The sequence below is a fragment of the Nesoenas mayeri genome (genome assembly GCF_963082525.1).
Source record: "Nesoenas mayeri genome assembly, chromosome: W".
NCBI classification, from domain to species: Eukaryota; Metazoa; Chordata; class Aves; order Columbiformes; family Columbidae; genus Nesoenas; species Nesoenas mayeri.
This window is the reverse complement of record NC_137553.1, coordinates 758833-776697: the sequence shown is the minus strand read 5'-3', so window position 1 is coordinate 776697 and position 17865 is coordinate 758833. Positions and strand designations below refer to the sequence as shown.

General features: G+C 41.9%; 1 protein-coding gene across 4 annotated transcripts in view; it reads left to right on the top strand.

Moving 5' to 3' along the window:
- SPIN4 (spindlin family member 4) overlaps window positions 1–4322 on the top strand; it is a 53763-nt gene extending 49441 nt beyond the window's left edge. For all 4 annotated transcript variants that reach the window (XM_080361860.1, XM_080361858.1, XM_080361857.1 and 1 more), the window contains one exon: window positions 768–4322. In XM_080361860.1, the coding sequence (XP_080217986.1) occupies window positions 768–967 (200 nt within the window). In that variant the 3' untranslated portion in view covers window positions 968–4322. The remainder of the gene's footprint in view (window positions 1–767) is intronic.
- The last annotated feature ends 13543 nt before the right edge of the window (window positions 4323–17865 follow it).

Here is a 17865-nt window from a genome sequence, read left to right as displayed (position 1 = left end):
AGTTGGCACCTCCAAATGCCTTGCAATTCCTTTTTAAATTCTGCTTTGCTTTCTTCCATCTTAGAAAAATAAGCTAAAAGGCTTATGCTTTCCATATTTAAGAATTAAGTTTTTAATGTACTTTTTCCTGAGGCTATCTACTACTTACCTCTGTTTCTAAGACACTCTGAATTATGAACTACTGTCCCGGAATCTGTATCTTTTATGTGAATTGTGTCCTTAAGGATACTTCTGGGTAGATTTTACTAGAAAAGCAAATAATATAGTTAGACTTCTCAACAGTATCCATTCCAGTGTGAAATCAAAAGCCCTTTTTAACATTATTGGTTTTGGAGGTTACACTTAGCTTGGAAATGTGTTTCTGTTGCAATGGCATGTATGCTTTGACATTTTGGATAAAGCATGTGGGAAGAGGGAGTTCTAGCATAGCTGCCTTTCTGTTAAAGAGACTCAGTACCTTGTTCTACTGGGTACTTAAATTCAATTATCCTACAAACATGTTCTGTAATTGGTGTGTAAACCTTCAAACCTTCATGTCAAAAGATTTACTTTTCTAACTAATTGAAGTGCTATTTTTTACTTCATAGAACTGAAGACAGTGACTACTTTCTAGAAGCATGGCAATAGTCTGAACAACTTGTTTTAGACATGCTCTGCATTTTAAACTTGTGATTGTTTCTTAACTTTTAAAGAGGGCTCCGCAGTTTTGTATGTTGGAAAAAAATCCATGAATGTCTACCAAAGTACACTGTATTTTCATATTACAGATGATTCACCTCCTGCAGAACGGGAACCAGGTGAAGTTGTGGACAGCCTGGTAGGCAAACAAGTGGAATATGCCAAAGAAGATGGCTCAAAACGGACTGGCATGGTCATTCACCAAGTTGAAGCCAAACCATCTGTCTATTTCATCAAGTTTGATGATGATTTCCATATTTATGTCTACGATTTGGTGAAGACATCCTAGACAGCATCATGAACTTCTGCCACATTTGTGGAACTATTAAATGTAAAATTTGTAGACACAAAGACTTGACTGTTTTTCAGTTAAATGAAAGCTTAAATGCCCCTGCGAACCCACAATCTCTACCAACAAAACTGTTTTGTTCTGAATAACCCAAATTTATTTGAACATGATACATTTTGTGTAAGAGAACTCCTTTTCTTGAAGGAAGTCAATATATTTGAGTGGGAGGAAGTTAAAAGCAAAGAACAGCTGCAAATTCAAGCTGTGAAATCAATCTAGCATTGTAATCTAGATTTTTTCATAGATTTAAACTTTTTCTTTAACCTTGCACTCACCTGTTTAACTGCCACATGCAAGTGTAGTTTGCTATTTTTGATTTGCCTTCTTTTGTAACATTAAATTTAATTTCTTGGCTACTGGCAGTCCTTGTTTTCTGGGTTGGGACAGAGGTGACTCTTCAGAAAGATTTAAACATTTTGTGCAGCAGTGAGGAGTGCCTAACCCAAGTAACACCAATCTACTGTGTTTCTACACTTTATTTCAAATTAGACTTTTAAAGAACTTGCAGTACATGGAAATATTTGTGCATTTTTACTAGTCACAGGGCAGTAGGATATCAAGTGTTTGACTTACACACATTTCAATGAAAAGGCTTTAAACTATAAAAATATATTTAATCTGTATAATCAGTTAATTAGAAAATGCAGGTTAAGGGTCTGTGTTTACAAGTTGTAGGAACCAGTAAAATACACACAACAAAGCTGCCTTTAATCCTAAATGTTGTACTCTGTTTTACTATACACATTTCTTAGCAGAACCCAAGTGCTTGGTGCCACAAGTTTAACAATATATATACTACTTAAAAAGACTTTAGACTATGCATTGGCAATCGATAGTCTCTCATTTAATATCAGAACCTAGCAACCTGGATGTTTGTGTGTGGACTTAGAAACCTAACAGTAGTTAATCTTTTACACGGTAAATACAATCTTATGGGGGTAGGGGGTCCTTTTACACTGAAGACCTTCTTTAGAGGAGAAGCACTTGTTGCCTTCTGCTCAGTCTGCTGTATTGCTTTGCTTTGTTTTGTTTTGGGTTTTGCTATTGTTTTTAACCATTTTGGTTCAAGAAGGCATCTTCTCAAGGTATTCTTTTTCTGGCTTTTCCACATGAGGAGTGTCCAGACAAATCTACAGTTTAAACCTGTTGTTGCCTTTTGTGGTGTACTTGCTTTGAGGTATGCTGTTAACATGAATTTGATTCTATGAACACTAGAGTTCTGCATGCCAGTGATGTACTATCTAATGGGAGCTAGTCTCAGTGGTTCAGTCATCTGCATTAGATTCTGGATGTAAATAGCAGCCCACAACAGCAGAATCCTTTCACAGGTTTAATCTTGCAACAAGATAGTTGTAAATCAAGGTTAGGGTATTTGCTGGTTTTTAAGTGTAGCAACTTTTAAAAGCATCAGAATTGTAACAAGGATCAGCACAGCAACAAAATTGTCATGCTTTACAAGCTTCAAAGCACTTTTTCACAGAAATGCAGTATGTGAAGAATGTGAATACAGTCAACACTATTGATGGAAAGAAGGAATACATAGATATCGAACCTTATGCTATTAGTGGAAGGATGCAGGAGAAGTACTGTTAATCAGAGATCAGGGATCTGACCTCTATTGTGGATATTCTTGATATCAAAGACTCAGTGGTTTAAGTTCCTTTCTGTCCATTTTTTGGCTTGATTTCATATTTTAGCTTTAAGGCTTGTGCCTCATTATGTTGTTAAATGGTAATACTATATAAATATGGTATCTTAATTCTTTGTCCCTTGCTACTATATTGTATTATGACCTGTATTTCATCATGGGCAACCAAAGGCAGTCTTTCAGTTCACAGCTTCTCAATCCAGTCTTTAAGCACTAAGTACCTGAGTGAGTAAATTCTGTTTTGAACAAAATGAGCAGATTTGCAACACAGTGCTTTCATCCTGCAGATCTGTTATGTGCTTTCTGTTGACTCTTAAGAGTCCTGCATGTAAATCTCAAAGCTGAGCCTGGCTCCGTGAGCCCAAGTTGATATTTGTGGCATGAGAATGAGTGTATTGATTACACACAAAATACATTCATAACTTAGTATAGTGAATTTTGGGCTTTACATCTAAGGAATACAAGGTTTGTTTTGAAATGTTTGAGGATTAGGTCTACTGGAGCATTTTTAGCATTAGACTTGTATTTGTGGGTTTTATGCAAGCCACTCTAATACACCACGTATTTTGCTAATTAGAATATAATCTATATACTGTCAAATTTTATGGTTGTTTTTAGATGTCCCCGTTGTTTGTTGCATGGGTTTTTTCTTTTCATCTTTTTTCTTAAGGTTTGGGGGAGGTGGTTTTTGTTTTGTGGTTGTTTGTTTTTAATAGCTTAAACCACCTTTTTGAGACTAATTCTACTCCCTGCCATCTGCTTTGGGCTTTCTTTTAGGCTCATGTTTCAGATCTGCATGCAGTGCTTGCATTACCCTAGTAACTACATGTTGGTCCCTTGTTCTAGGGGTTCAACATTAGATTCCAAATTTATCATGGGTCTTGTGATGGTGCAAGCCATGGTTCTTTGTATAAAAGTTATTGCCCTCTCTAATTTACCTGATGTACTATTGTTGTATATTGTGTGTGTGTGCATGATGTCAGGCTGCCATGTAAAATTTTTAAAAAGAAAAAAACCCTTAAATGCAGACCATTCTTTTTTGCATGCTTAGAAGGTTAGAATGTTCAGTGTAACAAATGAAAGTTGCATGTTATAATGTTTAGGTTTGGGTTTTGTTCTGGTTTTATTTTGTGTTCATTTTTTGTGAATTTGCTTATTGTGCTGTTTGAATGGTTATTAGTAGGATTAAATGCACTGGTGAGGCAAACATAGTGCCAACAGAAGGTAATTTTCCAGTTGTATATGTCATACAGCATTTGAAGGGACCATGTATTCTGTTCAAGAATAAATAAAATCAAAATCGATAAGTAAAACACTACATTTTTTTCTTTTGAATGCCAAACCCTAAACTAAGTTGGACTACATAAAGACCAAAATACTTTGGGGAAAATCCTATTTATTGCAATAGGTATAAGCCTTCTTTAAATTAATTATTTAAAAATTGAGGCTTTATCTTCAGATAGAATAGATTACAGTTGCTTCAGGGAAAAAGAATTATGGTAAAAGCAGTTTCTGGTTCCTTCAAAATGCTGTACTTTTTGTATTTTACATCATTAGTGCAATTTGGATGGTTCTTGGTATGTGTATAGTTGAAAGGTCTTCGTGTTCACATTTTAAAATTAGGTAATGACTTCATCTTTAGAGCTCAGTTTCATTATTTTTATTTTATTTCTCTGCATTTAGAAGTATGAACACTTTAAATCTGTTACTTAATTCTGTAAGTAATTTTTATAATTATGATGTAATTCTATCCTTAAAACATTTAAAATAAATCCTTTATGTGCAAGTCATGACTGTAAATTTTATTCTCATGAGCAAAATGTAGTGATGTGACTTCAGATTGTGAAGAAGCACTTTCTTCAGTATTTTAATTAAAAAGGACTTAGTATTTTAAAGTTGAGCCATGTATGCTGGTATAATACTTTCCCCTCTGAAATAAGTTCTTTCTTTTTTCTTTTCCAAGTAAGTATGAATGTCAATAATATGGAATTTGACTAAGGCAAAGCATAATGCTTAAACTGTATTTCACAACAAGGAGAAAAATTCCTCAGGGGTTGATGTAAGTCTGTGAGGGCCTCTTATTTCCAGAACACACTATACCTCACACTGTTAGCAGCAGTTGAGCAGTAGAAGTGTTTTTCAGTGTTTAGCTGATACATTTATTTGTTTTGAATTAATGTGCTGAAGTAAAATCTGAATGTTATTTTACTCACTAAGTTAAAAAATAGAATTTATGCAAACCTAGAGGTGATAAGCAATGAAGAGAATAATACCCCAATGCTGTGAATTCCCTTAACACACATAAGTTCTTCATACCAACACGTGAGCACTTAATTATTTGATGTCATTAAAGGTAAATTACCAAACTTCACTTTGAATATTGAAATGATGAAATTTTCCTTATTCCTCCCTCTTCCTTGATTGTAGAGGGGAAAATCTTATATGGGTACCCCAAAATATATTTTTGGCACCAAGTTGCCAGCAAACCTGTACAGTGGGAAGGAGTGCACCCTCAGCAGGTTCAGAGATGATGCAAAACTGTCAGCCTCGCTTCTGTTCTGGGAGTTATTGAAAAACATCTGAACGACAATGCAGTCATTGGTCCCAGCCAGCACGGGTTCATGAGGGAAACGTCCTGCTTGACTAACTTAATTCTGTTCTACAACAAGATTACCCACCTAGTCGACCAAGGGAAGCCTGTCAACATGATCTTTTTGGATTTCAGTAAAGCCTTTGATACTGCCTCTCGCAGTATCCTCCTGGACAAGATGGCCAGCACACAGCTGGGTAAACACACAGTGCAGTGGGTGAGCAGTTGGCTGATGGGCCGGGCTCAAAGGGTTCTAGCAAATGGGGTAAAGTCGGGCTGGCGTCCAGTCACTAGCGGGTTGCATGGGGATCCATCTTAGGGCCAGCACTCTTCAGTGTCTTCAGAAATGACTTGGACACAGGACTTGAGGGACTGATTAGCAAGTTTGTTGATGACACAAAATTGGGGGGAGCTGTTGACACTCTGGAGGGCAGAGAGGCCCTGCAGAGGGATCTGGACAAACTGGAGAACTGGGCAATCACCAACCGCATGAAGTTCAACAAGAGCAAGTGCTGGATTTTGCACCTGGGACACAGCAGCCCTGGCTGTACATACAGACTGGGGACGAGATGCTGGAAAGCAGCTCCGTGGAGAGGGATCTGGGGGTTCTGGTTGATGTCAAGTTGAACGTGAGCCGACAGCGTCCCTGGCAGCCAAGAGGGCAACCGTGTCCTGGGTGCATCCAGCACAGCATCGCCAGCTGCCCAAATGACAGAACCCAAGGGAACGGCAGGAAGATGTGCCAGGGGAGGTTTAGGTTGGACATTAGGAAAAGGTTCTTTACTCTGAGGTGCTGGACACTGGAACAGGCTCCTCAGGGAGGTGTCACAGCCCCAAGCCTGACAAGATTCAAGAAGAGACTGGACAACACTGTTACTCAGGTCTCTACACCAGACTACCGTGTTGTTATTGCTTAACCTGACAGGCAGCTAAACACCACACACAGCTGTTCACTCACTCCTCCCTGAAAGTTGGATGGGGAGGACAAATGGGAAAAAAAGGTAAACCTCATGGAATAAGATAAAGACAGTTTAATAGCACAGAAAGTGAAATAATGATAATAATAATAATAATAATAATAGAATATATAAAACTATTGATGCACAATGCAATTGCTCACCACTCGATTAGTAATTTTCAGCCTGTCCCTGAGAAGTGATTCCTCCAACCATCTTCCCCAAAATATTTACTGAGCAAGACATCAAACAGTATGGAATATCTCTTTGGCCAGTTTGGGTCAGCTGTCCTGGCTGTCTCCCCTCCCAGCTTCTTGTGCACCTGGCACAACATGAGAAGCTGAAAAGTCTTTGACTAAGCAACAACTAAAACATCAGTGTATTATCAACATTATTCTCATTCTAAATCCAAAACACAGCACTACACCAACTACTAGGAAGAAAATTAACTGTCCCAGCTGAAACCAGGACACCTGTTCAAAGCTGACTCTGGTAATGAATAGTGACATCTAAGCACTTCAGTTCAAGCAGCCTTCTTTTGATTTTTTCTTCAGCGTGTTCCACCTAGACCTAACATTTGAGAGACATATTCTTGTTAAGAAATTAAGATCACCACCACAATTTAAAGCACACTTTATGCTATGTTAAATGCACATTCCAGTTAAATCAATGGAAATTTACATAGACAGCCACTATTTTGGGAGGGGAGAGGGCTGTGTGGAAGACAGTTCTGAAATGGCATCTAATCCTTTAAATAGGTATAAGGAAATATAAGATCATTATGCATTTTACACAAAAAGAGTTTGGACTGCTGGTTTTTAATTCTGCAGAACTAACTATCTACACATGGTTTATACTCACCTTTGAACTGGATGGTGGGATGTCTTAAATTATCTTTACAAACACTTTGATCTGCAAATAGAGTTGTGCTGGGAATGTTTTGTTGTGTTCTCCATAAAAGTTCTAATTAATTGGGTTTTACAGTACTGACTTCTAGCCATTTTTAACTCATAAAATCAGATATCTAACTTAAATGCTTATTAATCTAATGAATTAGAAAACAAAGTAACCTTTTAAGCTTTAACAGCAAACAACATTAATAGCAGAAGCAGTAAAAAAAAATCTATGATTCAGAGATCATTCTCAAAAGTGTTCAGAATATGGCAAAGGCAAGTTATATGACTCTTTTTGCTACATTACCATACATTTCAATGGGAAAGGATGAAACTGTCTTCCTGGGGAATCTCAGGTTTTGTACACCCATTCTAAATTTTCCACCTTCAAAAAAATATTCACTCTGCCTCATGCAAAGTTCTCTTGTCGTTAGTGGGGCTCAGTTTATCTACTGGTATGTTGAAAGAATAAAACAAAAATTGAGAATTATCATGCAGTTTTCTGAGAAACTGAGGTGGAAAAGCTAACTTGCTTGAGTCAGAATTTTTAATGGTAGTGAAGCGCAGAAATGACCTTACAATCTATGAGATTGTAAAGAAGGTATGTATTTACAGCGCTGGACACACGGGGAATCATTTCACCTAATACGTGTGTAAAATTACAGTAGCTGTGAGCTTGGTTAAATGCAGTAAAGTGTTCCATATTCATGAAAGTTTTAGGAACGCCTATACATATTCATAACCTGTCCCCGAGAAGGCGGTTCTTATTACAGTGAGTTACGGGAGACCATTTCCATAGTCTCCACCTCTGGCTCCTCCTGGTTGCAGCTGCAACCCGGGTCCTCTTCTCTGTACACGGTCACCTTTGGTCCAGTGTGATGAGTTGGTTGGGACTCAGACTGCTGAGTTGGTTAAAACTGCTGAATCTCCTGTCCTGTGCCCAAGTTTCTGTTCTCTAGTTCACCCAAGGATGTACCCAAGGATGCACCCAAGGTTTTTTATCTTTGCAAGGCCTGTGAAATCATCAGCAAACTCCTGTTTCTCATACAATAAGTTACACAAAAATAAGCAAGGCTAGGCAATTGTCATGTGGGTTAAGGGTTAGCTCTCTAAGTGTTAGTTCCTTAGTTCTTTAAGTGTTAGTTAATTCCCTGTATCAGTAGTAAAAGAAACACATATAGATCCAATAACTACTGAAATGGGGACTGAGAATGAGAGTCCATTCCAAAAGAATGAAAGAAATGCTAACTACATAACAAACATAGACTTCACTGAAGAAAAAATTAGTTATATAAGGTTGTGTGGAAGGGAATGTCCGCTCCTCTAAGGGTATCTGGTCAAGGACCTTTTTCATTGAAAAAAGGTAAGAGAAGAAAAGGAGAAAGCCATAAACAAGAAACAAACCATGCTAGTCACACCAATTGAAGGCCTATGAAGAAACCACAGACACCACTTCCCAGAAGATTAACATGGACTTTACAACTATATAAGATTGTAAATCACAGAATCACAGAATCCCAGAATGTCAGGGATTGGAAGGGCCCTGGAAAGCTCATCCAGTGCAATCCCCCCATGGAACAGGAACACCCAGATGAGGTTACACAGGAAGGTGTCCAGGCGGGTTGGAATGTCTGCAGAGAAGGAGACTCCACAACCTCCCTGGGCAGCCTGGGCCAGGCTCTGCCACCCTCACCACGAACAAGTTGCTTCTCATCTTTCAGTGGAACCTCCTGTGTTCCAGTTTGCACTCATTGCCCCTTGTCCTGTCCCTGGTTGTCACCAGCAGAGCCTGGCTCTATTCTCCTGACACTCACCCTTTCCATATTGATCCCCATGAATGAGTCTCCCCTCAGTCTCCTCTTGTCCAGCTCCAGAGCCCCAGCTCCCTCAGCCTTTCCTCACACGGGAGATGCTCCACTCCCTGCAGCATCTTGGTGGCTGCGCTGGACTCTCTGCAGCAGTTCCCTGTCCTGCTGGAACTGAGGGGCCACAACTGGACACAAGATTCCAGGTGTGGTCTCCCCAGGGCAGAGCAGAGGGGCAGGAGAACCTCTCTGACCTACTGACCACCCCCTTCTAACCCACCCCAGGTCCCATTGGCTTCCTGGCCACAAGGGCCCAGTGCTGGCTCATGGTCACCCTGCTGTCCCCAGGACCCCCAGGTCCCTTTCCCCTACGCTGCTCTCTAATAGGTCATTCCCCAACTTATACTGGAACCTGGGGTTGTTCCTGCCCAGATTCAAGACTCTACACTTGCCCTTATTATATTTCATTACATTTCTCCCCGCCCAGCTCTCCAGCCTGTCCAGGTCTCTGGATGGCAGCACAGCTTCCAGTGTCAGCCACTCCTCCCAGCTTGGTGTCATCAGCAAACTTGCTGAAGTAGCCACTGCTCGTTTATAGGGTCCTAATTGCTGTGCTAGGACACCCAGAGCAATGACTTGCCTTTCATGTGAGAATAACCACAATGGTTTGGTGACATCTGGGAGGCCCAGGGCTGGGGCCTTCATCAGTTCCTTTTCAGTTGTGAAAAAGCCCTCCTGGCTTCTCCCGTCCAATTCAACTTGGAGGTGTTTTCTTTTAACAGTTCATACAAAGGCTTTACTAAAAGTCCATAATTAAAAATCCAAAGTCTGCACCAACCTGTCATTTCAAGAAATGTCTGGGGCTTTTTTACCATTGCAGGTTCTGGTGTCCGGCAGATAGCTTCTTTTCGCTCCATCCCCATCTCTCGCTGTCCTCCAGAGATCTTGAATCTCAGATAAGTCACTTGGTGCTGCATCAGTTGGGCTTTCTGTTGGGAAACTCGATACTCACTTAATATCAGAAAATTAGTAAACTTACAGTCCATTGCACACAATCTTCTTCGGTTTTTGTGGCTATAAGGAGATAACAAGGTCCCATTTCCTGGAAGAGCTTCCTAGGCTTTGAGTTCTTATCCCTGGGGTAACACTGTCCAGGTTAATTGGGCTTTTCTCCCAGTATCGGGATTTTCTCACTCAAAAGCTTCTGACTCTCATTGTCTAATGCAAGACAGAAAAGGCATCTTTCAAATCCAACACAGTAAACTATTTCTGATTGTCTCATAATTTGGTTAACAATGTGTAAGGATTAGCTACTACTGAGTGTAATTTTATTTATTACTCTCAAATCCTACACTAACTTTATAGCTTTTACCATCTTGTTTCTTTATTCGCATTCCATCAGCAGTCCAAACTGCAGGAAGTTACTGATTTTTTTAATTTTTTTCCCCTATCCTCTAATTTCAGGGGATATTGTTTGATTCTGACTGGTTCACCTCCAGGTTTCAAATTAATTTTCTCTGGTTCTGCATTCTTTGATTTACCAGGAACTCTTGAAGCCCAGCCCCCTGGAAATACTTGATCCAATATTTCCTGAGGTATTTGGCTTTGCTGGTCAGTTTGAATCACTGCCAAATTTAAAATCACAGTTCTTTTATTTTGAATTTCACTTTACCTCATTTGAATGTTTGTCACGGTTTAACCCAAGCTAGTAATACAACCACGATAGCTGCTCGCTCCCCTCCTCCCCTTTCCCCCCCCCAATAGGGGAGAGAATCAAAAGGGAACGGAGAAACTTGGACTGAGATAAACGCAGTTTAATAACAAAATACTAATACATTACTAGTAAATATATATATATAAAATAGAAATAGAATATATAATTAAAGATTCTCAATGCAAGTACTCACAAACTCCATCCACACTGAGCAGTCAGTCCCAGGAAGCAGCACCTGGTCCTGAACAGCTTATTCCAAAGAGAGAAAAAAGAGGAAAAAGGCAGAAAAGCCCAGAGGCCTCTGCAAAATGGCAAAAGGCCTCTTTTTGATCAGTCTGGATGTCAGTCAAGCTCTTCCCCATCCATACACCCAAATGCTTGTCTTTTCGCCAGTCCCCAGGAGTTTTGGGGGTTGATTATCTAAGAGGGTGATGATGGGGAGATTGGTGGTGTTGGTTATTGTGTACAGTCAGTCTGGGAGTGAATTTTGGGCTTTACACAGGTACTCTGTGTGAGCCTCAGTGGTGTGGTGATGGGCTAGTTTCAGCTAGGGACTGGGTTGTTCCAGTAGTTTCTAGAGCACCCTGGGCTAGGTGGGTGTGAGTTTTGGGGGATTGTTGTCATTTCATTGTGTGTGGATCTGCTGGTATGGCTGCTGTGGCTCCCTAGGTACCCTCATGTAGCACAAGCAGCTGTAATCCTGGGCCTTCTGTGGATTCTAGATACTATGTTGCTTCTAAAAAGAATGAATGGATTTCTAGAATTTTTTTCTTGTAATGCAGAGAACTACTGAGGGACTAACTTGGTGGTTTTGTGTGTTGCTTCTGTTTTAGGTTCATAACTGTGCTAACAGTCCAGGCTTAGAGTGCAAGAGAAAATATGCATGAGGGCATAGGCATCTTCGGAGCTGTGTAATATCTATGGAAGTTGATTCTCAATTACAAGCATTCTTGTAGAATGCAGAAAAATAGTATTGTTAATATTCCTGTAGTTTTAAAAAAAAAAAAATAACAACTTTTCAGAAACTGATGTCAGATACTGCAGTTTCTAGAATATGAACATTAATTTTTGTGTTAAACTTTTTTCAGTAGGCAAATAATGAATTCTGTACTTTTCTAAACTCCAGTGGCATTTCTTGGGTATAGTGGCCCCTAAGATTAGATAAGGCTAACAGGTATTATATGTTGTTAGACAGGGTTACCTTGCTATCCCTATTTCCATCATTCTGGGGGGTTGACCTGGGCCAGCAGCTAAGTCCCCACCCCATCTCTCACTCTCCTCCAGCAGAATGGGAAAGAGAATTGGAAGGGCAAAAGTAAGAAAAGAGGAAGGACTTGACTCAGGGACGAGTAATTTAATTTCTTGCCAATTAAAATGGAGTAGGATAGTGAGAAACAAAGACAAAACTTAAAACCAGTTTTCCCTCACCCAGACTCAACTTCACTCCCTCATTCCCAACTCTTCTACCTCTTTCCTGCCCACCACTTCCAAGTGGCACAGGGGGATGTGGGTTGTGATCAGTTAATAATGTTTCATCTCTGCTGCTCATTCCTCCTTACAGTTTTCCCCTGCTCCAGCATGGGTCCTTCCCACAGGCTATAGTCCTTCAAAAACTGCTCCAGTGTGGTTTCTTCATTGTCTGCAGCTTCCTTCAGGACATATCCACCTTCTCCTCTATGGGGTCCTCCATACATGAGGTGAATCTCTGATCTGACAAATGGAGCACCTCCTCCTCCTCCTTCTTCTCTGACCTTGGTGTCTGCAGGGTTGTTTCCCTCACATTTTTTTCATTCCTCTCTCTCACAGCTACTGCACAACTTTTATTTTGTTTGATTTTTGTGAGAGGGGTTTTAACTCCTTTAAAAAATATATTTTCACAGAGGTGCTACCAGCTTTGCTGATTGATTCAGCTCTGGCTAGTGGTGTGTCTGTCTTGGAGCTGACTGGAACTGTCTCTGTCTGGCATGGGGGCAGCTTCTGACATCTTCTCACAGAAGCCACTTGTTAGGGAACAGACTGCTTTAGTTTATTGAATTATTTGGCATACTGCTTCTTATAGAACTTGGTTAGAAAGTACTTATATAGAATTAACTTAGCATGAGTAAATTTCCTTAGCATAACTTCTGCAAGCTGTGAACTTTTGAACTTTCTCCCTCATTAATTAAAAATGGCCTCACAGTCTTCAAGCTAGAAGATAAGGGGAGCTCTGCCCCTGGAGATAAGTAAAGGAACAGAACAGTGTCTAACAGAAGAGTGTTTTGGCTGTTGCCAAGAACTTATTTTCTCCAGTTGCAGGTGCAAATTGCAACTGAAGGTCAGAACTTCGGCAGCCTGCCTGACAAAAATAAAGAGATCTAGTGAAGAACAGGGAGACCCCAGACTCTAATTTTGCTACTGACTTCTTACTTGCTGTTTATTTAATATTTATTTTAGACTATGGAAATGATGTTAGACAAAAAGCAAATTCGAGCGATTTTCTTATTCGAGTTCAAAATGGGTCATAAAGCAGCAGAGACAACTCGCAACATCAACAACGCATTTGGCCCAGGAACTGCTAACGAACGCACAGTGCAGTGGCGGTTCAAGAAGTTTTGCAAAGGAGACGAGAGCCTTGAAGATGAGGAGAGTAGTGGCCAGCCATCAGAAGTTGACAAGGAACAATTGAGAGCTATCGTCGAAGCTGACCCTCTTACAACTACACGAGAAGTTGCCGAAGAACTCAATGTCCACCATTCTACGGTTGTTCGGCATTTGATGCAACTTGGAAAGGTGAAAAAGCTCCATAAGTGAGCACCTCAGGAGCTGACCCAAAATCAAAAACATTGTCGTTTTGAAGTGTTGTCTTATTCTACGCAACGACAAGGAACCATTTCTCCGTCGGATTGTGACGTGCGGCGAAAAGTGGATTGTATACGACAACCGGTGACAACCAGCTCAGTGGACGGACTGAGAAGAACCTGCAAAGCACTTCTCAAAGCCAAACTCGCACCAAAAAAAGGTCATGGTGACTGTTTGGTGCTCTGCTGCTGGTCTGATCCACTAGAGCTTTTGGAATCCTGGTGAAACCATTATGTCTGAGAAGTATGCTCAGCAAATAGACGAGATGCACCGAAAACTGCAACACCCACAGGCAGCATTGGTCAACAGAAAAGGCCCAATTCTTCTCCACGACAACTCCCGACTGCACGTCGTACTTTGGAAGTTGAACGCATTGGGCTACGAAAGTTTGCCTCATCCACCATATTCACCTGACTTCTCGCCAACCGACTGACACTTCTTCAAGCATCTCGACAACTTTTTGCAGGGAAAACGCTTTCCCAACCAGCAGGATGCAGAAAATGCTTTCCAAGAGTTCATTGAATCCCAAAGCATGGATTTTTATGCTACAGAAATAAACAAACTTATTTCTTGTTGACAAAAGTGTGTTGATTGTAATGATTCTTATTTTGATTAATAAAGATGTGTTTGAGCCTAGTTATAATGATTTTAAATTTATGGTCCAAACCTACTGGTGGCTGGTCTCCAGTGGGATCCTCAGGACTCAATTTTAGGGCTAGTGTTCCTTAACATTTTTATAAATGATCTGGACACAGGAATTGAATGTACATTAAGTAAGTTTGCTGATGATACTAAACTAGGAGGAGCTGTGGACTCCCTCAAGGGTAGAGAGGCCTTACAGAGAGATCTGGATAGACTGGAGAGCTGGGCAATCACCAACTGTATGAAATTTAAAAAGAGTGAGTGCTGGATTCTGCACCTGAGATAGGGGAAACCTGGTTATACATACAAATTGGGGGATTAGAGGCTGCAGAGCAGCCCCATGTACCTGGGGTACATCAAGCACAGCATAGCTAGCCCACAGAGGGAGGTGATTGTCCCACTCTGCACTGGTGCGGCCCTACCTTGAGTACTGAGTGCAGTGGAAGGGCATCACACTATTAGAGTGTGTCCAGAGGAGTGCAACCACCGTGATGAACAGTCTCAAGGGCAAGACTTATGATGAGTGGCTGAGGTCACTTGGTTTGTTCAACTTGGAGAAGAGAAGGCTGAGGGGTGACCTCATCACAGTGTACAACTTGCTCAAAGGGGGCAGTGGAGGGGGAGTTGCTGCTCTCCTGTCTTTGGTGACCAGCGATACAACACGAAATAATTCGTTGCATCCAGGGAAGTTCAGATTGGACCTTAGGAAAAGACTCTTCACTGAGAGAGTGGTCGGTCACTGGAACAGGCTCCCCAGGGAAGTGGTCACGGTACCAAGCCTGACAGAGTTCAAGGAGCATCTGGACGATGCCCTTAGTCAGTTTAGTTTTATGTGGTCCTGTGAGAAGCAGGGAATTGGACTCGATGATCCTTATAGGTTTCTTCCAACTTGAGATATTCTATGATTCTAGTCCAATTCCCCTGCCATGGGCAGGGACATCTTCCAGTTGATGAGGTTGCTCAAAACCCCATCCACCTTCACCTTGAACACTTCCCAAGGGTGAGACATCCACAATTTCTCTGGGCAACTGTTGCGGATATGTGATTTAGGGTTCTGCTTGACACAGAACAATGTTTAGATCACTCAAAGAAAAGTGCAACTTAGCAGAGTTCAATGGCAAGGTTCACTCTATTACTTACTGCATGGAAGAAATATGGCAAGCGGAATCGGGTGAGAGTTGGTTTAGAGTGATTTGTATGGGGACAAGTGATGTGAAAGGGTAGAGGGAGGCCCTCCCATTGAGTCACAAGGTTCAGAATGGACCCCCTTGCTTTTTATAATAAACTCCTTCTCAGAAAGGAGCCTAGGTGCAGCTGGATCCAAACTTAGCCTCAGACTTGATCAATGGTTTAAGTCTAAGAGACATAGAGTAAGGGAAAACAGGTAAGGGATTATATGTATTTATGGCCAGAGGATTATATGTGCACACCTGATTCTTTATATCACTTGGCTAGGATTTCAAAGTTTCATCATTCTGCATCTCAACCTGCTTACCTCCACTCTAGGGGTTTGGTGCCAGGTCACTCCGAAGTCTGGATCCTAGGTCTCTCAAAATAAACTCTCAGGATTCAGAGTCTGTATAAATAAATAATTTAATGGAGTAGTATAGTAGAAGGGTTGGCTCACAGAATCATAGAATCATAGAATGTCCTGAGTTCCACAAGGATCAAGTCCAACTCCCGTCCCTGCATATGATAACCCTACAGTTCACACCATGTGTCTGAGGACATTGTTCAGTCTCTTCTTGAATCCTGTCAGGCTTGGGGCCGTGACACCTCCCTGGGGAGCCCGTTCAGTGTCCAGCACTCTCTGGGTGAAGAACCTTTTCCTAATGTCCAACCTAAACCTCCTCTGGCACATCTTCCTGCCATTCCCTCGGGTTCTGTCATTGGTCACTAAAGAGAAGAGTTGGGTGCCTGCCACTCCTCCCCTTGTGAGGAAGCTGTAGCCACCATGAGGTCTCCCCTCAGACTGTTCCAGGCTGAACAAACCAAGTGACTTTAGCTGCTCCTCATGTGGCTTCCTCTCCAAACCCTTCACCAACTTCATAACCCTCTTCTGGACACTCTCCAGTAGCTTAATATCTTTTTTATACTGTGGTGCCCAGAACTGTACACAGTGCTCCAGGTGAGGCTGCACCAAAGCACAGTAGAGTGGGACAATCACCTCCCTCGACTGGCTGGCGATTCTGATTTCATTCAGAATCTCCCTGTTTAGCCAAGTCGGTTGTCTTCCCCCCGCCGGCTAGCCTTTCGGCACACTGGTATAGCCTGTTCCTGTGCACTCAAAACCTCCTGCTTGAAGCGTGTCCAACCCTCCTGGGCCCCCTTGTTTTTAAGCATTGTTTCCCAAGGTATGCTCCGAACTAGGCTTCTGAATAGGCAAAAATCTGCCCTCCGGAAGTCCAGCGTAGAGGTTTTGTTAATGGTTCTCCCTGCATCTCTGAGTATTGAAAATTCTATTATTTCATGATCGCTGTGCCCCAGGCGGCCTCCAACCACTACATCTCCCACCAGCCCTTCTCTGTTTGTAAACAGTAGGTCCAGCGGGATCTTGCCCCTGGTAGGCTCATTTACCAGCTGATGAAGGAAATTGTCCTCTATACACTCTAGGAACTTCCTAGACTGCCTCTTCTGTGCAGTAGTGAGCTCCCAGCAGATATCCAGCAGGTTAAAGTCACCCACAAGAACAAGGGCCGTCGATTTTGAGACATCTGCCAGCTGCTTGTAGAATAATTCATCTCCTTCATTGTCCTGGTTGGGCGGTCTATAACAGACACCCATGAGGATGTCAGCCTTGTTGGACCTCCCCCTGATTCTGGTCCACGGGCACTCAACCTTGTCACTGCTGACCTCAAGTTTAACAGAGTCGAGTGACTCTCTAACATATAAAGCCACCCCTCCACCTCTCCTACCCTGCCTGTCTTTTCTGAAGAGCTTGTAGCCACACATAGCAGCACTCCAGTCATATGAGTCATCCCACCATGTTTCTGTGATGGCAACTATGTCATAGCTTTCCTGCTGCACGATGGCTTCCAGCTCCTCTTGTTTGTTGCCCATACTGCATGCATTAGTGTACATGCACTTCAAGTGGGCTGCTGATTTCACTCTTAATTCGGGCTTTCCATCCTTAGGCTGATCTTTGGAGAGCCCGGTTTCAATCCCTTCCCCCTTCAAACCTAGTTTAAAGCCCTCCTGATCAGCCCTGCCAACTTATGGGCTATAGTCCTCTTGCTCTCCCTAGAAGGATGAAGCCCATCTGATTTGAGGAGACTAGGTACCATGGAGTTTTCCCCATGGTCAAAAAACCCAAAATTTTGACGGTGACAGCAATCCTTAAGCCACCTGTTGATGAGATGGGCTTTTCTACTCTTCTCTTTATTTAGCTCCTCATCCATCCCAGATAGCACAGGAACTGAGGCAAATATCACTTGTGCTCCCGTCCCATGAACTGACCGACCCAGTGCTTTAAAGTCTTTTTTAATTATCTTGGTACTTCTTCTGTTGATGTCCTCGCTGCCAGCTTGGACTACTAACAGGGAATAGTAGTCTGAGGGCTGAATTAGCTCCGGAGCTCGACTTGCCCCCAACCAGAACCCCCAGATCCCTCTCCACGGAGCTGCTTTCCAGCATCTCGTCCCCAGTCTGTATGTACAGCCAGGGTTGCTGTGTCCCAGGTGCAAAATCCAGCACTTGCTCTTGTTGAACTTCATGCGGTTGGTGATTGCCCAGTTCTCCAGTTTGTCAAGATC